Genomic DNA, 24,026 nt, shown 5'->3' with positions numbered 1-24,026 from the left:
ATAGAGTCTCTCGAGGAAGTTATCAGGAAAGTTGATGAAGGCAAGGCAGCAGGTGTTGTCTACATGGACGTTAGCAAGGCAGTTGACAAAGTCTCATATGGGAGTTTGGTTAAGTCATTCAGCATTCAAGATTAGACAGTAAATTGGATGAGACACTGTCTTTGGGAGAAGCCAGAGTGTGGTAGCAGATGGTTGCCTCTCTGACTGGAGGCCTGTGTCTAGTGGTTGCCACAGGGATCAGTGCTGGATCTGTTGTTGTTTGTCATCTATATCAGTAATCTGGATGATATCATGGTTAGCTGGATCAGCAAATTTTTGGATGACACCAAAATTGGGGTGTAATGAACAGCGGGGAGGACTGTCATGGCTTGCAGTGCGATCTGGATCAGCTGGAAAAATGGGTTAAGAAATGCAAAATGGAATTTAATGGAGACAAGTGTGGGGTGTTGCATTTTGGTAGGAACTAGGTCTTAAACAGTGACTGGTCGGGCACTGAGGAGTGCTGTAGAAGAAAGGAATCTGGGAATACAGGTCAATAATTCACTGAAAGTGGTGTCACAGTTCGATAGGGACAGAAAGAAAGATTTTGACATATTGGCCTTCATGAACCAACGTATCATTCCAGATACCAGCACTGTGCCCAGTTAGAAGGTGATTTCTCTCTCCAACTTGTGTTGAAGTTCACTGTGACAGTGTGATGTCAGTTCACAGCTTGACAACTCAGTGATCTCATCTGAAATGGTATCCTACACCCACTGATGGATTTTTAAATCTTTTTACAGGTTGAAAACGACAAGGAATTTGTCTATGGGAATTCAAACACACCACACCAGTTGTGCTGTCTCTGTCTAGATATTTAAGGAGCAAGGGATTCAATCAACCATCCTTCCTGCTCGGACTGTAGGGAGGGATTCACTCGGTCATCTGACCAACTGGCACGTCCGTCATTTTACACAGGGGAGAGGCCGTTCACCTGCTCAGACAGTGGGAATGGATTCACTCGGTCATCTCAACTGAAGGTACATCAGCAAGATCACACTGGGCAAGGCCATTCACCTGTTCTGTGTGTGAGAAGGGATTCAGTCGGTCATCCCACCTGTGGACACACCAGTCAGATCACTCTGGCAGGTCATCTGCTGAATTTGTGGAGAAGGATTCACTCGGTCATCTGACCTAATGGCTCACCAGCGAGTTCACACCGGGGAGCGGCCGTTCACCTGCTCAGACTGTGGGAAGGGATTCACTCAGTCATCCCAACTGAAGGTACATCAGCGAGTTCACACTGGGGAGAGGCCGTTCACGTGCTCAGACTGTGGGAAGGGATTCATGTTGTCATCTCACCTAATGAGACACCAGTCAGTTCACACCTGGGAGCGACTGTTCACCTGCTCAGAATGTGGGAAAGGGTTCACTCAGTCATCCGAACTACTGGCACACCAGTCTGTTCACACTGGGGAGAGGCCGTTTACCTGCGGTGAATGTGGGAAGGGATTCACTCGGTCATCTCACCTACTGGCACACCAGCGAGTTCACACCGGGGAGAAGCCATTCACCTGCTCAGACTGTGGGAAGGGATTCTCTTGGTCATCTGATCTTCAAAAACACCAGCGAGTTCACAGTGGGGAGAGGCTGTTCACCTGCTCAGTCTGTGGGAAGGGATTCACTCAGTTATCCAACCTACAGAGTCACCAACGAGTTCACACTGGGGAGAAGCCGTTCATCTGCTCAGACTGTGGGAAGGGTTTCAGTCAGTCAGCCACACTACAAAGACACCAGAGAGTTCACACTGGGGAGAGGCCGTTCACCTGCTCAATCTGTGGGAAGGGATTCACTCAGTCATCTGATATGCTGGCACACCAGCGATTTCACACTGGGGAGAGGCCGTTCACTTGCTCAAACTGTGGGAAGAGATTCAGTCAGTCATCCACCCTACAGAGACACCAGTCAGTTCACACTGGGGAGAGGCCATTCACCTGCTCAGTCTGTGGAAAGGGATTCACACGGTCATCCACCCTATTGGCACACCAGTCACTTCACACTGGGGAGAGGCCGTTCACCTGCAGTGAATGTGGGAAAGGATTCACTCAGTCATCCAAACTACTGGCACATCAGTCAGTTCACACTGGGGAGAGGCCGTTCACCTGCGGTGAATGTGGGAAGGGATTCACACAGTTATCTCATCTACAGAGACACCAGCGAGTTCACACTGGGTAGAGGCCATTCACTTGCTCAGACTTTGAGAAGAGATTCTCTCAGCGATCTCCACCAAATTTCTGTCATTGAGTTCACACGGGGAGTGACTGTTCACCTGCTGTGAATGTGGGGAAGGATTCACTCAGTAATCAAACCTTCTGACACACTACGGGGTTCACACTGGGGAGGAAGTTTCAATGAGCTGCATGCTGGATATTTGTCCATCACCGTTGCTGAATGCAATTTCTAGAGTGACTGTCGGTGCTGAACTCTGCAATTATTGCTGCTGCTCACCACACCCAGTCCTGCACCCTGGTCACTGGGCATGGGAGGAGTTTCTTCTGCTGCACATTCACCTTTAATGGGACTGGAGTTTAATATTCTGCATCTGAGACAAATAAATCAGTTCTATTTTAAACTCTGTCTCCGGTACTTACTGAATTTATAACACACCTAGTGCACAGTAGAGAGTCAACTCAGGCCAGCTGGACCTGGCCAGTGATTCTGTTCCAGGACAGTCCTTTTAAATCCTGCCCTGTTGTTCCCGTCTCACTCTCCCTGTGGTGATGGGTTCCAAACAGTCACCACTCTGTGGGTGAAGAGGTTTCCATTGAATTCTCTGCAGACTGAAGAAGTTGAGCTGACTGCAGTTCCGTCTGAGATGTTCTTCACCCTTCAAATCTCTGGGCTGAGGAAGAATGACTTTGGTAGTTAACCTCCTCAATCATGACTCATTTCCACATTATGGGTCATTTTCCCTGCTTCTAAAGGGTTGTTGAAAACACCACTGTTCTCTAAAGACTGAAAGCAGAATGGGAAACCATTTGTTGGATGTTCAACAAAGCAGGGTCAGAAACCAGAGGCGGGTCCGCACAGAGCAGAGTTTGGGGCTCTGGACGATGGTCGGGGTAAGAAAGTACGATGAGGAGAAGGGAATCAGCAGCGGGGCGTGGCAACGAATGACAGAGTAGCAACATTTGGAAGCTGATTGATGGAGAAAATCTTTTGTTTGTCTGACTGATGACACAACAATGCCTGTGGTGAGGTGCGCCACTGGTCGAGGAACGTGTGTGTGTTTGGAATGGTTTTATCTATTGAGGGAGTTGTTCCTGCTTGTTTATCCTGTAATATTATTAATGGCCTTCTAGGTTCCTCCAGCATTTTGTGTATGTGTTGCTTGGACTTCCAGCATCCACAGATTCTCTCCTGTTTTTGATAAGAGCAAAAGCCGGGTCATATAATATAGCAAGAAAACAGTGGGAAGTGAGAGGATTGGAAAGTATTTACATAACCAACAGGAGACAACTAAAAAAAAACACTGGAGAGAAAAGATGAAAAATTAAGGTAAGTGAGCCAATAATATCAAGTATCAAAAGTTGTTCACATACATAAAGAGTAAAGGAGAGGCAAGAGTTGATACTGTACCGCTGGAAGATAGTGCTGATGAGTTAGTAATAGAGTGAAGAAACAGCGGCCGAATGTAATAAGTATTTTGTGTCAATCTTCACTGTGTCAGACACTCGCAGTATAAGACTATCAGACATAGGAGCAGAATTAGGCCATTCAGCCCCATCAAGTCTGCTCCGCCGTTCTATCATGGCTGATCCTGGTTCTCACTCAACCCCATGCACCTGCCTCCTCGGCATATCCTGTAGTGCCCTGACTGATCAGCAAACTATTAGCTTCTGCCCAAAATATACCCACAGACTTGTCCCCCACCGCCGTCTGTGTCAGAGAATTCCACAGATTCACCTCTCTCTGACTAAATAAAATCCTCCTTAACTACTCTGCAAGGTCACTCCTCAGTTTGGAGGCTGTGCCCTCCGTTATGGCTACCCCGACCATACGAAAAATCCTCTCCTCATCCACACTATCCAGACCTTTCCACATTCGGTGGGATTCAGTGAGATTTTACACCCTACCCCCACATTTATTAAACACAGGTCAGTGCAGGAGTACAGGCCCAAGGCTGGAAAACACTTCTCATATCTTAACCCCTTTATTACCGGAATCATCTTCTTGAACACCCTCTGGACTCTCTCCAACGACAACACACCTTTTCTGAGATATGCATCCCAAATACTCTCAGTGCGGCCTAAGTAGTATCTTATAAAATATTAGCATCATCTCCTTGCTCATAGATTCTACTTCACTTTAAATAAATGCCAGCATTGCATTTGCCTTCTTTACCATAGGCCCAGCCTGTAAATTAACCTTCTGGGAGTCTTGCCCGAGGATTCATATTTCCTTCAGTACTTCTGTTGTATGAACCTTTTCCCCAATCAGATAATAGTTCACTATTGATCCTTTTGCCAAAATGCATTATCGTACATTTCCCAGTATTGTATTCCATCTGCCACTTTTTTGCCCGTTCTTGAAATTTTTCCATGTCCTGCTGCAATCGGATTACTTCCTCAGCACTACCAACACCTCCACCTACCTTTGTATCATCCGCAAACCTTGCCACAAAGCCATCAGTTCCATTATCCAACTCATTGACAAAACGATGTGAAAAGTAGTGGACCAAATACTGACCCCTGTAGACCACCAGTCACTGCTAGCCAACCAGAAAAGGCCCCTTTTATTCCCACTCGCTGCCTCTTGGCTGTTAGCCATTCCTCTGTCCATGCTAGTATTTCCTCTGATTTTTATCCTGTTAGGCAGTCTCTTGTGTGACACCTTATCAGATGCCTTCTGAAAATCCAATTAAATGATATCCACTGCCTCTCGTTTGTCCATCCTCCTTATGACTTCCTTGAAGATCTGTAACAGACTTGTCAGGCAAGGTTTCCCTGTACAGAACCAATGCTGGCTTTGACTTATTTTATCATTAGTCTCCTCGTACCTCAAAACCTCATCTGATATTTTAGACTCAAATGCTTTCCCAGCCACTGAGGTTAGGCTAACTGGACTATAATCTGCTTTTTTTTTCAGTTGCCTGTTGCTGGATTTTAAAAGATACCCAATTATCCAACTTCCTACTCACTTTTGCTACATTATATGCACTTTCCTTGGCTTTTATACAGTCCTTAACTTCCTTTGTCAGCCGTGGTAGTCTAGCCCCGCTATTTGAGAACTACTTCTGCCGGACATATCTATCCTGTACGTTATGAATTATTCTCAGAGTCGTCAGCCACCTGGGGAATCAAACTAACGGAGATGGGAGTAGACTCTCACATGGTGGATTGGATAGTGGACTACTTGACAGATAGACCTCAGTATGTGCGGTTGGGAGACTGTAGGTCTGACACGGTGGTCAGCAGCACAGGAGCGCCGCAGGGGACCGTACTCTCTCCGGTCCTGTTCACCCTGTACACATCAGACTTCCAATATAACTCGGAGTCCTGCCATGTGCAGAAGTTCGCTGATGACACGGCCATAGTGGGGTGTGTCAGGAATGGACAGGAGGAGGAGTATAGGAAACTGATACAGGACTTTGTGATATGGTGCAACTCAAACTACCTGCGTCTCAATATCACCAAGACCAAGGAGATGGTGGTGGACTTTAGGAGATCTAGGCCTCATATGGAGCCAGTGATCATTAATGGAGAATGTGTGGAGCAGGTTAAGACCTACAAGTATCTGGGAGTACAGTTAGACGAGAAGCTAGACTGGACTGCCAACACAGATGCCTTGTGCAGGAAGGCACAGAGTCGACTGTACTTCCTAAGAAGGTTGGCGTCATTCAATTTCTGTAGTGAGATGCTGAAGATGTTCTATAGGTCAGTTGTGGAGAGCGCCCTCTTCTTTGTGGTGGCGTGTTGGGGAGGAAGCATTAAGAAGAGGGACGCCTCACGTCTTAATAAGCTGGTAAGGAAGGCGGGCTCTGTCGTGGGCAAAGTACTGGAGAGTTTAACATTGGTAGCTGAGCGAAGGGCGCTGAGTAGGCTACGGTCAATTATGGATAACTCTGAACATCCTCTACATAGCACCATCCAGAGACAGAGAAGCAGTTTCAGCGACAGGTTACTATCGATACAATGCTCCTCAGACAGGATGAAGAGGTCAATACTCCCCAATGCCATTAGGCTTTACAATTCTACCGCCAGGACTTAAGAACTTTTTAAAAGCTATTATTAATGCTTTTTGAGATAGTGATTTAGATGCATATCATATTTTTTACTGAGTTAAGTATTGTATGTAATTAGTTTTGCTACAACAAGTGTATGGGACATTGGAAAAAAAGTTGAATTTCCCCATGGGGATGAATAAAGTATCTATCTATCTATCTATCTATCTATCTATCTATCTATCTATCTATCTATCTATCTATCTATCTATCTATCTATCTATCTATCTATCTATCTATCTATCTACCTCTCCCATGCCTCTGTAATACACTTTATTCCATTGCGATACTCCGCATGTGACCTATGCTTCTCCCTCACAAATTGCAGTGGGAATTCAATCAAATTAAGATCACTGCCTTCTAACGATTCCTTTACATTAACCTCCCTAATAAGATCTGGTTATTACACAACACCCAATCTAAGATAACAGTTCCCCGAGTAGGCTCAACCATCAGCTGCTCTAAAAAGCCATTTTGTACACATTCCATCTCTTGCGATCAGACACAAATCTGACTTTCCCCATTCTCCTGCAGATTGAAGTCACCCACTACAGTTGTGTCATTAAATTTATTACATAAATGCCAAACATTCAGCAGTACCTGGGGCAGAAGTGAGGATACATGCTTTTACCAAGGAGAGAAGGTGTTTTTGAAGCTGAAAGGCCTGAAGGTAGATAACACTCCTGGACCAGAAGGTGTACACCCCAGGGTTCAGAAAGAGGTAGCTGAAGAGACTGTGAAGGCATTAGAGTCAAAGAACACTACAGCCCAGGCAAACCCCTTTCAGCCAAACTAGTCCGTGCCAAAACATTAATCTGCCGAGTTCCAACAACTTCCACCTGGACCATAGACCTCCATATCCTTCTCATCCATGAACCAAAGCAAACTTCTCTTAAAGATTGAAATCGTCCATGCCACTTGCTCTGGCAGCTCGGTGCACACTCTCCCCGCCTCTGAATGAAGAAGTTCCCCCTTAGTTTTCTCTTCAAGTGATGAGTAATGATCTATCACAAATCACTAGATGTTGGAATGGTTCTGGCGGACTAGAAACTTGCCAATGTCACTCCACTCTTTAAGAAGAGAAGGAGGCAGAAGAAAAAAAACAATGGACAACAAAGGTTTTGCTTCCTGAAAACCTTTAGGTGTATCTAATGAATTTTGGGCTACTGATCATGAAAATCACCATGAAATTTCCCTATCACGCACCATTTTTTGAAATCACTTATGTTTATTATTTCAATTCATATTTCCGGTCAATTAAAATGTTGCCTGCAATGTAAGCTGGAAAGTTTCCTATCTTGTTCAGGCATGCTTGGGCATACTGAGCCGGCGCGGCTGCTGCAAGGCAGGACAGGTTTCAGTAATAATTATTGGGTTCAGGTCTGTAAGGATGGAATTTGCTATCACCAGGCACAAAAAATTCTATGAAGGATTTTGATATTTGAGACGGATGCTTCCCAGAATAAGCATTTTTATTGATCCACAAATCAAACAGGTCATCAATGACAGGCAATTTGAAGAATTTCTAGAGGGACTGGAGAAAACGACATGGAAGGCATTCAAGGAAGTTGTTGAAAATTTTCTCGGCATCAACAGAGCACCAAGCTTCATGCAGCTGGTTGAAACCATGCTTCAAGCATATAAAACCACGAAATGCAACATGTCACTAAAGATTCATTTTCTGCATTCACATTTGGACTTCCTCCCTGCAAATCTTGGTGCTGTTAGTGACGAGCATGGTGAAAGGTTTCACCAGGACATTGCGGTCATGGAGAAAAGATACCAGGGCAACTGAATCCAGCAATGCTGCAAATTAGGGTTGGACACTTAAGCGAGAAGCCTCAGACACTTGAGTACGAATGGAAATCATTAACCAAGTATTTTTAACTTGGTTGCACCATTGCAAAGCATCAGCACCATTATACAATTAAAGACAATATGTTCAATAAAAGTTAATTTGTCGTTTTTCCAAATTCCTGCGTGATACAAGTAGTCTTATATTATATTTGTGTTCATCTTCAAGCAGTTAATCATAAACAAAACAATTCTGAGGATGCAACGCTTTTGAAAAAGAAAATTGTTGTCCAGTGAAATTATAGGACAGTTAGTCTGATCTCAGTGGTCAGGGATATGTTCGGGTGTATTAAGGGTGAGTTTTTTGGGTACTGTAATCGGGGAGGCATGATGAAGTAGGACAAAGTCAGCAGAATTCCTTTGCAGGGAATTGTGTGTGACAAATCACTTGCAATATTTTGAGGAAATAACAGGCAAGATAGATAAAGCAGAGGCAGTGGATGTTGTTTGCATGGATTTTCAGATGAGCTTTAACAAGGTACCCCATGCAAGGCCGATTGAGAAAGTAAGGAGGCAATGGATCCAAGAGGACATTGCTTTGTGGGTCCAGAACTGGCTTGCCACAGAGGACAAAGAGTAGTTGTAGTCGGGTCATATTCTGCATGGATGTCGGTGACCAGTGGTCTATTACTAGTGGATGACTCCCATCCACTCCATAAGGTACTGGTTAGGCACAGGAGCACATTCAGCCAGAGACTCATTCCACCGAGATGCAACACTGAGCGTCAAAGGAAGTCATTCCTGCCTGTGGCCATCAAACTTCACAACTCCTCCATCGGAGTGTCAGACACCCTCAGCCAATAGGCTGGTCTTGGACTTATTTCCACTTGGAATAATTTACTTATTATTATTATTAAATTATGGCTTTATATTGCTATATTTCTACACAATTCTTGGTTGGTGTGACTGTAACAAAACCCAATTTCCCTTGGGGTCAATAAAGTATATCTGTCTGTCTGTCTGGTGTGCCTCAGGGATCTGTTCTGGGACCTCTAACCTTCGTGATTTTTATAAATGACCTGGATGAGGAAGTGGAAGGATGGGATAGTAAGTTTGCTGATGACACAAAGGTTGCGGGTGTTGTTGATAGTGTGGAGGGCTGTCAGGGGTTACAGCAGGACATTGATAAGATGCAAAACTGGACGGAAAAGTGGCAAATGGATTTCAACACTGATGTGTGAGGTGATTCATTTTGTTAGGTCAAATATGATGGCAGATTATAGTATTAATGGTAAGACTCTTGGCAGTATAGAGGATCCGGGGATCTTGGGGTCCGAGTCCATAGGACACTCAAAGCTGTTACGCAGGTTGACTGTGTGGTTAAAAAGGCATAAGGTGCATTGGCTTTCATCAACCCTGTTATTATCTTTTTGTTTTCCTTCTCCCCGACATCTTCAGTCTGAACTCTCCTACATCAGGGAGGAAGTTCAAATCAGCTCCGTGTTAAATGTTTAACCATCACGGTGACTGAAGGCAGCTGCAGGTTCATGAGGGACTGTTACTGTCAGATTCTGCAGTTCTTGCGGCTGCTCATCGCACCCAGGACTGAACCCTGGTCACTGAGCATTGGAGGAGTCTGTTCTGCTGATGTTAGCCTTAAACTAGACTGGTGTTTAATATTGTGGATCTGTGAAAGATAAATCAGTTCTGTATCAAATCCCGTGTGTCAGGTACTTACTGTATCTACCAAAATCACAATGTACACTAGAGAGGCCACTCGGCCCATCTGGTCCCTGCCCATGTTTCTGTTCCATATCTGTATATCAAAATCTATCCCTGCCATTCCCCTCTCACTCTCCCTGAGATAACAGGTTGCAACTAGTCACCTCTCCATGGGATAGGAGATTTCCCTTGAATTTCATAGAATCATAGAAATCTATTTTCCTAAGCTCCATGTACCTATCTGAGAGTCTCTTAAAAGACCCTATTGTATCCGCCTCTACCACCATCGCTGGCAGTGCGTTCCACACACACACATACACCACTCTTTGCTTAAAAGACTTTGCTCTGATATTTCCTCTGTACCTACTTCCAAGCAGATTAAACCTATTCCCCCTCGTGTTAGCCGTTTCAGCCCTGGGAAAAGCCTCTGGCTATCCACACAACCAATGCCTCTCATCATCTGATACACCTGCATGAATTTCCTGCATGATTTTCTCCAGGCTGAATTCGACGATGAGCTCACTGTGGTTGTGACGCTGTTCAGGGCTCCGGACGAAGATGGTTAAACTCCTTCTTCTCCGCTCTTTTCAATGTTTTAGGTCATTCTCACTAATTTCAAAGGTCTTCGCTTCGAACTGCTGGGTTGTTACAATGCACCTCTGAAGTCTGACAGCAGACTAGCGAGTGAATCTTCGATGGTGCAGAGTCAGAAACCAAGTTGCCAGTCAGGGATTTGGGGCTCCAGAAAGAGATGGGGCCTGGAGTTTACAAGGAGGAGGAAGAAGAGAAACCGAACCTGCAGGATGCGGCTACAAATGAAAGATCAGACACATTTGGAAACTGCTTGATTGAAAAAAAGGTGGTTAATTTCTGCAAAATACTGGAGGAAATCAACAGATCAGGCAGCAATTGTGGAGAGGAATAAATAGACAACGTTTAGGCCGAGTCCCTTCAGCATGCCTAGACTGTGTACTCCTCTGCTTAGTTGCTACCTGAACTGCACAGTTCCTCCAGCATTGTGTGTGTGTGTGTGTGTGTGTGTGTGTGTGTGTCTGTGTGTGTGTGTGTGTGTGTGTGTGTGTGTGTGTGTGTGTGTGTCTGTGTGTGTGTGTGTGTGTGTGTGTGTGTGTATGTGTGTGTGTGTGTGTGTGTGTGTGTGTGTGTCTGTGTGTGTCTGTGTGTGTGTGTGTGTGTGTCTGTGTGTGTGTGTGTGTGTGAGTGTGTGTGTGTGTGTGTGTGTGTGTGTGTGTGAGTGTGTGTGTGTGTGTGTGTCTGTGTGTGTGTGTGTGTGTGTGTGTGTGTGAGTGTGTGTGTGTGTGTGTGTGTGTGTGTGTGTGTGTGTGTGTGTGTGTATTTCTAGCAACTACAGAATCTCTTGTGTTTTATATCTGCCTTTGAAAGAGGGTTGTCAGAGAGGAATTAGATAAATGGAATGCCTGTTGATGTTGAGTATATTGTTTTCGGGAGCCGCTGTCTGTCCACACGACCAATGCCTCTCATCATCTTATACACCTGCATGATTTTCTCCGGTCTGAATAAGACGATAAGCTCACTGTGGTTTTGACGTTCTCTCCCTTTCCCCTCCCCTCCCCTCCCCTCCCTTCTCCTCCCCCTCCCCTCCCCTCCCCTCTCCGTCCCTTCCCCTCTCCTCCCCTCTTCCTCCCCCCTCCCCTCCCCTCTCCCCTCCTCCTCCCCCTCCCCCTCCCCTCCCCCTCCCCTCCCCGTCTCTCCTCTCTCTCCCCTTCCCTTCTCTCCTCTCTCTCTCTGACTCTCCCCCCCTCTCTCTCCTCCCCCTTTTTGTCTCCCCCAGACCCGCCTCACTCAGACACTTAAAGCGACATTCACAGTAAACGAACCTGCGGTCTCGTAACACAATGCACCTCTAAAGTCTGACAGCAGACTAGCGAGTGTATTTTCGATGGTGCAGAGTCAGAAACCAAAGAGTTGTCAGATTGAGTCAGGGCTTTGGGGCTCCAGAGAGAGATGGGGTCTAGAGTTTACCAGGAGGAGGAATCAGACCAGCAGGATGTGGCTACAAAAGAAAGATTAGAAGCATTTGGAAACTGGTTGATCGAAAAAAAAGGTGGTTAATTTCTGCAAAATACTGGTGGAAATCAACAGTCAGGCAGCAAATGTGGAGAGGAATAAATAGACAACGTTTAGGCCTACCCCCTTCAGCATGCCTAGACTGTGTACTCCGCTACCTAGTTGCTGCTTGAACTACAGAGTTCCTCCAGCATTTTGTGTGTTTGCGTCTCTGTATTCCCAGCAACTGCAGAATCTCCTGTGTTTTATAACCGCATTTTACTTTGGCATTACATACACGTTGATATTGAGTATATTGCTTATAGGAGCCGCTTTCTGCGTTAAAGCAGCTGCAGATTTTTCTATACACACGAAAAAAATAATGTATTGACATTGAACCGGTGCGAGCAGAAATGTTTAATGCCACCGTGATTACCCATAGGGCCATGCGTTAAGAATTTCACCGGCGCTGAAGCGCCGATGAAATGCGCAGGCGTCAGGCTGATGACGTCCCTGAGTATCACGCATGCGCGCAGTACACAGAAGGCCTTGAAAATGTCGGCAGCAGGTAAGAGCGTTTCTCCGTGTTTTTATCTTAAACACCGACTTCGGGACGATTCCTGTGAAACCCGGACATCATAGTCCGCAATCCCGGGACAGTCCTGTTCTCTTCCCTCTCTCTCCCAGCCCCACGATCCGTACACGGGCCCCGGGGAGCTTCCGGCTGATGAGGGAATGGGAACCGATGCATCTCTCAGACAGAGCTGAGCTCCAGCTATCTAAATGCAAGGATTAGGAACTCGGAGAAAGGGAACAAAATCTTTTAAATCAGCAGTTGAGAAAATCACCTTTGTTCTGCCTCCAATCACTAATAAGAGAAAATCTGAAGATGCTGGAAATCCAAGCAACACACACAAAATGCCGGAGGAACTCAGCATTAGTACTCTTTTCCGTAGATGCTGCCTGGCCTGCTGAGTTCCTCCAGCATTTTGTGTCTGTTGCTTGTTCTACCTCCTCTTTTTCTGGACTTTTCTACCTGTGAGAACATGTTTTGACCCATTCTCTCTGAGTACATAATATCAAACACCTTTGCCCTGGGCAGCAAGTAGCTTTCACATTACAAATGTGCCAGACTCCAATGAGACAGACTACTGCCCTTCCCTTCATATTCATTGGCATTGCCATCACTGAGTTCACCACTGTCAGTCTTTGTCTGATGTTTGTATTGTGGCGATGCAAACATTGCTGGAGATTTGGGAGGCTTCAGGGGAATATAGAAACTGAGTTCACCACTGTCAGTCATGGGGGGGGGGATGTTTCTGGGGAAATATTTATGTAGAATACAGAAACTGGTGATACTTGGTGTTGCAAAAGTTGCTGGAGAATTTGCAAGTGGGAAGAAGTGGAGTGATATTTGGAAATCTGACTTTTTAAAGTGTAATTTAGCAAGCAAACCACATATGGACAATATGCAAAATCTTTGGTGAGAAAATCCTTCATTACCCATTACAGGCCTGCTACATAGGTTGTGTGAGAGTGCAGATGAACTGGATTGACCCCAGAGTTTATCAAAGTTCCTATTGACAGTGATTTGCTAGCTGTGAGTACCTCTCTATATAAAATTCACTGTGCACATCTTGTCACTGGGTAAAAAAAAATGCAGTGCAAGACTTATGTACACACTGGTTATTACAAATTAGAGGGGGTATTGGAGGGAAGATGGGGAGACCTGTAGTGTCCCTGATGCCCTCACTTACAAGAAATGCATCCAGCTGCAGCTTGTAACCCTACACTTTAAGGAGTTGGAACTTGAAACGCATATGGGGATTGATGGTCATTCCAGATACCAGCACTCTGCCCAGTCAGGAGATGATTTCTCTTCCAACTTGGGTTTAACCTCACTGTAACAGTGTGATACCAAATCAAACCTTGTCAACTCAAGTAATCTCATCCGAAATGTTGTCCTAAACCCATTGATGGATTTTGTAAATCTTTTACAGGTTAAAAACAGGAAGGAATTTGTCTCCAGGAATCTCAAACACGGCACAACAGTTTTGTTGTCTCTGTCTGGATATTTAAGAAGTGGAGCAAGGGATTCAATCGACCATCCTTCCTGCTCAGACTGTGGGGAGGGATTCACTCGGTCATCTGACCAACTAGCAAGCCCGGCATTTTACACAGGAGAAAGGCCGTTCACCTGCTCAGACAGTGGGAATGGATTCACTCGGTTATCACAATTGAAGGTACATCAGCAAGTTCACACTGGGCAAGGCCATTCACCTGTTCTGTGTGTGAGAAAGGACTCTGTCGGTCTTCCCACCTGTGGACACATCAGTCAGTTCACACTGGGCAGAGGTTGGTGATCTGCTGAATTTCAGGGAAGGGACTCTGTCGGTCATCTGACCAAATGGCTCACCAGCGTGTTCACACAAGGGGGCAGCCATTCACCTGCACAGTCTGCGGGAAGGGATTCACTCAGTCATCCACCCTACTGGTACATCAGCAAGTTCACACTGGGGAGAGGCCATTCACCTGCTCAGAATGTGGGAAGGGATTCACTGATTCATCCCACCTATTGAGTCATCAGCGAGTTCACACTGGGGAGAGGCCGTTCACCTGCTCAGAATGTGGGAAGGGATTCACTCAGTCATCCACCCTACTGGTACACCAGCGAGTTCACACTGGGGAGAAGCCGTTCACCTGCTCAGACTGTGGGAAGGGATTCACTGATTCATCCCACCTACTGAGTCATCAGCGAGTCCACACTGGGGTGAGGCCGTTCACCTGCTCAGTCTGTGGGAAGAGATTCACTCAGTCATCCCGCCTACAGAGTCACCAGCGAGTTCACACTGGGGAGAGGCCATTCACCTGCTCAGAATGTGGGAAGGGATTCACTCAGTCATCCCACCTACAGAGTCACCAGCGAGTTCATACTGGGGAGAAGCCATTCACCTGCTCAGACTGTGGGAAGGGATTCACTCGGTCATCCACCCTCCAGAGTCATCAGCGAGTTCACACTGGGGAGAAGCCGTTCAACTGCTCAGAATGTGGGATGAGATTCACTCAGTCATCCCACCTACAGAGTCACCAGCAATTCCACACTGGAGAGAAGCCATTCAGCTGCTCAGAATGTGGGAAGGGATTCATACTGTCATCCTACCTACAGAGACACCAGCGAGTTCACACTGGGAAGAGGCCATTCACCTGCTCAGTCTGTGGGAAGGGATTCACTCGGTCAACCCACCTACTGAGACATCAGCAAGTTCACACTGGGGAGAGGCCATTCACCTGCTCAGTCTGTGAGATGAGATTCACTGATTCATCCCACCTACTGAGTCATCAGCGAGTTCACACTGGGGAGAGGCCGTTCACCTGCTCAGAATGTGGGAAGGGATTCACTCGGTTATCCCACCTACAGAATCATCAGCGAGTTCACACTAGGGAGAAGCCATTCACCTGCTCAGACTGTGGGAAGGGATTCACTCAGTCATCACAACTACTGGCACACCAGTCAGTTCACAGTGGGGAGTGGCCGTTGTTATGAATCCCTGGGTTTCGTTTGCTGTGGACAGTCATTTTAAGAGAGAGAGATTAAGAAGGCGAATCAGTCTTACTTGCAGCTTGTTTACATCGCTCGCAGCTTGTTTAGTTTTAACCGAGGACACAGACACTCAGAGTCAGACGGAGACAAAGGAGGAAAAATGGAAGAATCGAAACCAGGGAACTAGTGGCCAAGGGTCACTGTTTGGAACTTTCCTTTGCCCACAAGTGTGGGTTAATTATCGATTCATGTACATAGAATGTGTGGTTGTCACCTCGTTTGACCCATAGGAGTGGATCTGATTTGGCGCATCCTGTGGAGACCACTGATGTGTTAACCCTTGCCTGGCTGTGGTGTTGTAGTTCACTTGGAGACGATACACCTTGTGACAAGTCACTTTCAGTGATAATTTGTATGTGGATTTGGAACGATGACGGATAAAATCTACAGCGACTGTTCTCTCGTTTTACCACCGTGGAACCTGTGGACTTCTACATATTTGCCTTCTCTCGCCATTTACCCTGGATTACAAAAATCTCTCTCTCGTTGCCTATTCTGTAGTTGAACTGAACTATCATACTTTACCATCTCAAGACTCTAAGCCTTGTTTCCCCCAAGCTCAATAGTTTGGGAGTTACATTTACACACATTTATAAACTTAACACTGTTAACTTCTGTTTATCTTGTTTAAGTTGCAATATTACAAGTAGATTCTAATAAAGATAGATTTAACATCAAAACCAGACTCCAGCTGTAGTCTATTGCTGCTGGTTTGTTTCTAAAGCATTATGGTTCGTAACAAATTTGGGGCGTGTGTCTGGGATATGAACAAATTTGGGGGCTATTGATCAATTTCACTGGGGAAATCCCTTTTGATTTATTTGTGTGTGGAAATCAGCAGCAGTGGACATTTATAAATTTCTGGAAGCGCCAACCCCTGAGGCATTAGGAAAAGCCAAAAAGAATGAATTGCTGACTGTTGCTAACGGGCCGAATCTTAAGCAGGTAAGGGGGTGTGAAGGACCAGGGCAAGCATAAAACTGGGAGAGGTGGTAAAGGTAAATCAATAGGGGTTTTATTATAAAATATAGGCATCCACCCCCTTTTTCAGAGACTGGGATCCCTGTTTCAACCGGTAATGATGTGCATTTCAATGTGTTCACCTCTCAGTCCTCGATTCTCTAAATGAAAGGGTTATCATATTTGATTTTTCTTTATATGATGACCCAACCATTTCAGGGATCAGTCTGTTGAAACTTCATTGCACTCTCTGGTACAAATACTCTCTAACCACTTTGTTAATCCTCTGTGAGAAAAATGTCCATCTTCCGCAGCCCCGTGTTGCCCCAACCACTCACCTCCTACCCCTGTCATTGGCCCCACTTGCAGGTCAACCGTCTGCCGGTGTTTCCCCCCCAATGTGAATCCCTCTGCTCGCCACCATCATGGGCTCAGACATTTCCACAGATTTCCACCGGGATAAACATCCTGTCCGCCCCCTCTCACACCATCTTTTTCCTTTCAATAAAATCCCTCCTCTCCCTCCCCAGGGAACTGGCATCAAACCGACGGGCCGAGCTGTCTCCTCCTACCTCTCGGCGACACATCAGACTCCGGCCACAGAAGACGCTTCACAAACCCCCCAACTTCCCTTGGAAGAAAATGGAAATAAATCAAAAAACGGACATTTACTCCGCTGTGATGTGGAGTTTGAGGCCGGAGCGGGAGGCGAACTCAGCGGGGGTAACGCCCTCTGGACTTGTCCACCTCTGCGACTGGTGGTAACAAGTGATTGACATCGCTTTGCACCAATGGGAATAGCGCAGCCCCTGAATCCTCTGTTGACAGCGGTGGGGGAGGGCTGGTCACGTGATTATTAGCCCAGCTATTAAACTGATAAAGCCCGAGCTCACCAGCGCATGAATGACGTAAGACGCTGTGCACGTAAGGGCAGATCCCGATGTGGGAAGCACATGCGTGACGTCAGGCGCAAGGGGGGTCTGTGTGACATCACCCGTGGGGATGCGCTCGCATTTAAATGCACCTTAATGTGTGTTTCTTATGATTTGAGAGGGACAACAACAATAATCACGGGTTTCATTACTGAATCCAGTGTTGTGGGATGTAAAGTCCCCTGTTATGTGTCCGGCTGTGCCGTGTTGTTTTGGGGGCTATTGATCGATTAATTATCGATTTGATTGGGGAAATCCCTTTTGATTTATTTGTGTGTGGAAATCAGCAGCAGTGGATATTGATAAATTTCTGTAGGGTCGATGACTGAGTGAATCCCTTCCCACGTACTTCCTCATCCTGGTCATCCACTCTTGGTCTTCCTGGAATCATTCTTTGACACTTCTCCGGACCCATTCCAATACGAGCACATCCTTTGCTCAGATAATAAGTCGTAAGTACAGGTCGGAATCTGCTCACCATACACCAACAGTGATCTGCCCAATGCGTTATAAAGCTATAGTATCGCATCCTTGCTCTTATATTGCTAACATTGCAGTTGTCATCCTTAATCAACTCCATCTGCAAGCAAACCTTTAGGGCCTCTTGCTCAAGGACTCACAAGCACTTATGCACCTCTAATTTTTTCAAGTTTCTCCCATTTATTTTTTTTCTACGCCCAATTACTTCTACCAAATGTACATGACTTGCATGCACTTTATTTCAACTGCTACTTTGCTGGCATTCTCCAGACCAATCGAAGTCCTTCTGCAGACTCCCGCTTTGCTCTAAACTACCTGTCCCGTACCTATCTTTGTATCAACTGCAATGTTCGTCACCAAGGTATCAATTCCGTCATCCATATCATTCAGATTTAACATGAAACGATGCGGTCTCAATACTGACCCCTGCAGAACAGCATTAGTTACCGACAGCAAAACAGAATTGCCAACATTATTATGACTCTTTCTCCCTTGTCAGTACAAGTTTCTTTCCTGTAATTCCATGAGCTGTGATCCTGTTCAGCAGCCTCACGTGCAGCACCATAGAAACATAGAAAACCTGCAGCACGTTACAGGCCCTTTGGCTCACAAAGCGATGCCGAACATGTCCTTGCTCTAGAAATGCCAAGGGTTACCTACAGTTCTCTATTTTTCTCAGCTCCGTGTACCTATCCAGGAGTCTCTTAAAAGACCCTATCGTGTCCGCCTCCACCACGATAGGTGGGAAAGCCTCTGACTATCCACACGATCAATGTCTCTCATTTTCTTGTACACCTCTATCAGGTCACCTCTCATCCTCCATCACTCCAAGGAGAAAAGACTAAGTTCACTCAACCTATTCTCAAAAGGCATGCTCCCCTATCCAAACAACATCCTCGTAAATCTCCTCAGCACCCTTTCTATGGCTTCCACATCCTTCCTGTAGTTTGGCGACCAGAACTGAGCAGAGTACTCCAAGTGGGGTCTGACCAAAGTCCTATATAGCTGCAACATTACACCTCGGCTTTTAAACTCAAGCCTGCAGTTGATTAAGGCCAATGCACAGTATGGCTTCTTAACCACAGAGCCAACCTACATAGCAGCTTTGAGCGTCCTATGGACTCCGTCCCCAAGATCCCTCTGTTCCTCCACACTGCCAAGAGGCTTACCATTAATACTATATTCTATCATATTTGACCGAAGAAAATGAACCACATCACACTTCTTTGGGTTGAACTTCATTTGCCATTTCTCAGCCCAGGTTTGCAGACTATCAATATCTCCCCGCAACCTAACCCAACCTTTGTGTCATCAGCAAATTTACTAACCCGTACCTCCACTTCCTCATCCAGGTCATTTATAAAAGTCACTAAGGGTAGGGGTCCCAGAACCGATCCCGGAAGCAGACCACTGGTCACCGACCTCCATGCAGAATATGACCATTCTACAACCACTCTTTGTCTTCTGTGAGCAAGCCAGTTCTGGATGCACAAAGCAATGTGCCCTTGGATCCCATGCCTCCTTACTTTCTCAATCAGCCTTGCATGGGGTACCTTGTTGAAGATCATCTGAAAATCTGAGCAAACAACATACGCTGCCTCTGCTTTATCTATCTTGCCTGTTACTTCCGCAAAGTATTCCAAAAGATTTGTCAGTCAAGATTTCCTCGAAAGAATCCGGCTGACTGCACCGAGCTGCCAGAGCAAGTGGCAGGGACGATTGTAATCTAAGAGAAGTTACTTAGGTGACTGGATGAGAAGCATATGGAGGGCTATGGTCCAGGTGGAAGTTGTTGGAACTCAGAAGATTAATGCTTTAGCACGGACTAGACTGGCCGAATGGCATTTTCCTGTGTTGTAGTGTCTTATGACTCTAATGCCTTCACAATCTCTTCAGCTACCTCTTTCTGAACTCTGCGGTGTCTTATCTACCTTCAGGCCTTTCAGCTTCAAAAACACCTTCTCTCCTTGGTAAAATCATGTATCCTCACTTCTGCCCCAGGTACTGCTGAATGTTTGGCATTTATGTAATACATTTAATGACACAACTGTAGTGGGTGACTTCAACCTGCAGGAGGATTGGGAAAGTCAGATTGGCGTGAGATCGCAAAAGAGGGGATGTATTGAATGCAAACGAAATGGCTTTTTAGAGCAGCTGATGGTTGAGCCTACTCGGGGAACTGCTATCTTACATTGGGTGCTGTGTAATAACCCAGTTCTTATTAGGGAGGTTAATGTAAAGGAACCATTAGAAGGCAGTGATCATAATATAATTGAATTCCTACTGCAATTTGTGAGGGACAAGCACAGGTCACATGCGTAGTATCGCAATGGAATGAAAGGGAATTTCAGAGGCGTGAGAGAGGTGATTCCCCAGGTGGATTGGAGGATGCTGGTGGAGATGACGCCAGAGCAGAAATGGCTGACGTTTCTGGGAATAGTTCATAATGTGCAGGATAGATATGTCCCACAGACGTAGTTCTCAAACAACGGGGCTAGGCTATCGTGGCTGACAAAGGAAGTTAAGGACTGTATAAAAGCATATAAAGTATTAAAAGTGAGTAGTAAGTTGGATAATTGGGTAGCTTTTAACATCCAACAACAGGCAAATTTAAAATAAAAGCTATAAGGGGAGAGGTGAAATATGACAGCAAATTATACAATAATATAAACCAGTTATAAAATATACGAAAGGGAGGCGAGTGTTGATATTGGACAACTGGAAAATGATGCTCATGGGGTACAAATGGGGAAGAGATGGTAGATGAACTTGATAGGTACTTTGCATCTGTCTTGTCTGTGGAAGACACCACCAGTGTGCCAGAGATCCGTGAGTGTCAGGGAACAGGAGTGAGTGCCATTGCTATTACAAAGGAAAACGTGCTAGGCAAACTCAGGTTCTTAAAGTGGATAAGTCACCAGGACCAGATGGACTACATCCCAGAGTCCTGAGAGAGGTTGCTGGAAAGATAACAGATGCATTGTTCATGACCTGTCAAGAATCACTTGATCCTGGCATAGTCCTGGAGGACAGGAAGATTGCAAATGTCAATCAACTCTTTGAGAAGGGAGGAAGGCAAAGTAAAGCAAATTATAGTCCAGTAGGCCTAACCTCAGTGGCTGGGAAAGTGTGGAGTCATGATAACAGATGAAGTTTTGGGGTACTAGGAGACTAATGATATAATAAGACAAAGTCAGCATAGGTTCTGTAGAAGGAAATCTTACCTGACAAGTCTGTTACAGATCTTCGAGGAAGTCATAAGCAGGATGGACAAACGAGAGGCATTGGATATCATTTATTTGGATTTTCAGAAAGCATCTGATAAGGTGTCACACATGAAACTGCTTAACAGGATAAAAGTCAGAAGTAATACTGGCATGGATAGAGGAATGGCTGACAGCCAAGAGGCAGTGAGTGGGAATAAAAGGGGCCTTTTCTGGTTGGCCAGCAGTGACTTGTGGTCTTCAGGGGTCAGTATTCGGTCCGCTACTTCTCACATGGTTTGTCAGTGATCTGGATAATAGAACTGTTGGGGTTGTGTGCCTCAGACTGTGGGAAGAGATTCACCACATCATCTCACCTAGTGACTCACCAGTCAGTTCACACTGCAGTGAGGGATTTCACCTGTTCAGTCTGTGGGAAGAGATTCACTCAGTCATCTAACCTACAGAGACACCATCATGTTCACACTGGGGAGTAGCTGTTCACCTGCCCAGACTGTGGGAATAGATTCACTCGATCTTTCAACCTACAGAGTCACCAGCGAGTTCACACTGGGGAGAGGCTGTTCACCTACTCAGACTGTGGAGAGGGATTCACCAAATCATCTCACCTAGTGACTCACCATTCAGTTCACACAGCAGAGAGGGATTTCACCCGCTCAGATTGTGAGAAGGGATTCACTCAGTCATCTGATCTGCTGGCATACAAGTGAGTTCCACTGGGGAGAGGCCTTCGACCTGTGAATGTGGGAAGGCATTCACACGATCATCTCGTCTACTAAAACACCAGCGAGTTAACACCACTTAGAGGCCGATCGTCTGCTCAGACTTTGGGAAGAGATTCTGTCAACTGTCTCCACCAAGGCTGCATCATTGTGTTCCACTGGGGAGAGGCCATTCACGTGCTGTGAATATGGGAAGGGATTCACTCAGTAATCTAACCTTGTAACACACGACCGGGTTCACATTGGGGAGAAAGTTTCAATAAGCTGTAGACTGGATATTTGCCCATACCCGTTGCTGAATGCAATTTCGACAGTGACTGGGGGAGTCTAGTACAAGAGGGCATGACTTAAGGTTTACAGGGCGCCCATTCAGAACAGAGATGCGATGAATTTTTTTTAGTCAGAGAGTGGTGAATCTGTGGCATTTGTTGCCACGGGTAGCAGTGGAGGCCAAGTCATTGGGTGCGTTTAAGGCAGAGATTGATAGGTATCTGAGTAGTCAGGGCATCAAAGGTTATGGTGAGAAGGTGGGGGAATGGGACTAAAGGGCAGATTGGATCAGCTCATGATGAAATGGTGGAGCAGACTCGATGGGCCAAATGGCCGATTCTGCTCCTGTGTCTTATGGTCTTATGTGATTTTTTTTTCTCATTTGTGTTATTCCTCTTCCTCCTTCTGTCCAAAGTCGTGTTAATCTCAATGGGTTTGAGTGTAAATATTCTTTTCTAAACTTGTCATTTCAGTTCTTACTTATCTTTGTAAATTTTACTGATTGAAATGGGACTAAGATATTTTCATTAAAAAAAAGTCAATGTCGGTATTGATGGAAGTATTTATTGCCTTTGTTGTATTTCTTAACTACTGAACTCTGTTCGGCAGTTTTTTAAAGCCTTGAAATAAATTTTGTCAAAGGTTTTCCCAATATTGCACTACTTTCTGTTGTCTTTGCTTGTTGATTTTTCAGATACGTGGTTATCACGAGTCCCGGTGAAGGGTCATGGCCGGAAATGTTGATTCCCATCCATAGATGCTGCCCGACCTGCTGAGCTCCTCCAGCATTTTGTGTGAATTTCTCTCGATTTCTTGCATCTGCAGGTCTTCCTGTTTCCAAAATATTTATATGTTTAGTGAAATAACAAGCTGGTCGTGGGTTTGTGTGGCTCTGTTGGTAAAATATTAAATAAAATCATTAGATAAGAGGTGGCATAGGGTTGGGCAGTGTGGAATCTGTGGGTAGTATTAAGGAACAGCAAATGTACAAAAAAATCCTTGATGGGAATTGTATAGTGACCCCAAAACAGTAGTAAGTATGTGGTCCACAAATTACAATGAGAGATAGAAAATGAGTGCCAAAAGGGGCAATGTTACAATAGTCATGGGGGATTGCCATGCAGGAGATTAGGAAAATCAGGATGGTGTTGGTCTCAAGAGGAGGAATTCCTAGAATGCCTACAAGATGCATTTTTTTTAGAGCAGCTCGTGGTTGAGCCCACTTGGGGATCAGATATTCTGGATTGGGTGCTGTAATGAACCGGAATTAATTAGGTCACTTGAGTTCAAGGAACCCTTCGGGACAAGTGATCTTCATATGATCAAATTCACCCCGACATTAGAGAAGGAGAAACTAAAGTCAGATATGAATAAAAAGAGAATTAGAGAGGCCTGAGAGAAAAATTGGTCAAAATTGATTTGGAAAGAACACGGGCAGGGATGAAAACAGAGCAGCAATGGCTGGAATTTCTGGAAGCAATCTGGAAGTGACGGGATATACACATCACAAAGAGGAAGTAGTATTCTTAAGGTAAGGTGACAAAACCGTAGCTGCTAAGAGAAACCAAAGACAACATAAAGACCAAAGAGGGCACAGAACAAAAATTACTAGGCAGTTAGAGAATTGGGAAGTTTTAAAAATGAACAGAATGCAACCAAAACCATTAAGAAGGAAGAGATGAGATACATAGATGAGCTAGCCAGTAATATTAAAGAGGATACCATTTTTAATTTCAGGTACATATTGTGTAAAAGAGAGACAGAAATGGATACCAAACCACTGGAGAATGATGCTGGAAAGGGAATAATGGGGTGAGGGTGAAAGGTGATGGCTGATGAACTGAATAAGTATTGTACTCACTCTTATCTGTGGAAGGCACTGGCAGGAATATGGAAGTCCCAAATGTCAGTGGTCAGAATGTGTAAAGATACGTTACTCGGGAGTAAGTAGAAGGAAAGGCAATGGGCTGTGAATTTTTTTTTTACTGGAAGGAGAAATCGATATTCATGCCTTCAGGTTGGAGCTACGCAGGT

At 45.3% G+C, this 24,026-nt stretch overlaps 2 protein-coding genes across 2 annotated transcripts in view; both read left to right on the top strand.

The window, feature by feature from the left end:
* Positions 1 to 2,697, top strand: part of LOC140723080 (uncharacterized) — an 83,623-nt gene extending 80,926 nt beyond the window's left edge. The window contains exon 2 of the mRNA XM_073037700.1: positions 783 to 2,697. Coding sequence (XP_072893801.1) covers positions 1,177 to 2,214 — 1,038 coding nt within the window. The 5' untranslated portion in view covers positions 783 to 1,176 and the 3' untranslated portion in view covers positions 2,215 to 2,697. The remainder of the gene's footprint in view (positions 1 to 782) is intronic.
* The window catches only part of LOC140723079 (uncharacterized), a 561,502-nt gene extending 538,696 nt beyond the window's left edge, over positions 1 to 22,806 (top strand). Inside the window, exon 4 of the transcript XR_012097797.1 lies at positions 22,687 to 22,806. The gene's annotated coding sequence lies outside the window, so the exon portion shown is untranslated. The remainder of the gene's footprint in view (positions 1 to 22,686) is intronic.
* Positions 22,807 to 24,026: the final 1,220 nt, after the last annotated feature.

The sequence above is a fragment of the Hemitrygon akajei genome, unplaced genomic scaffold (assembly GCF_048418815.1).
Source record: "Hemitrygon akajei unplaced genomic scaffold, sHemAka1.3 Scf000100, whole genome shotgun sequence".
NCBI lineage: Eukaryota > Metazoa > Chordata > Chondrichthyes > Myliobatiformes > Dasyatidae > Hemitrygon > Hemitrygon akajei.
The sequence above is the reverse complement of the archived record's forward strand: the minus strand, read 5'-3'. Positions and strand labels throughout refer to the sequence as shown.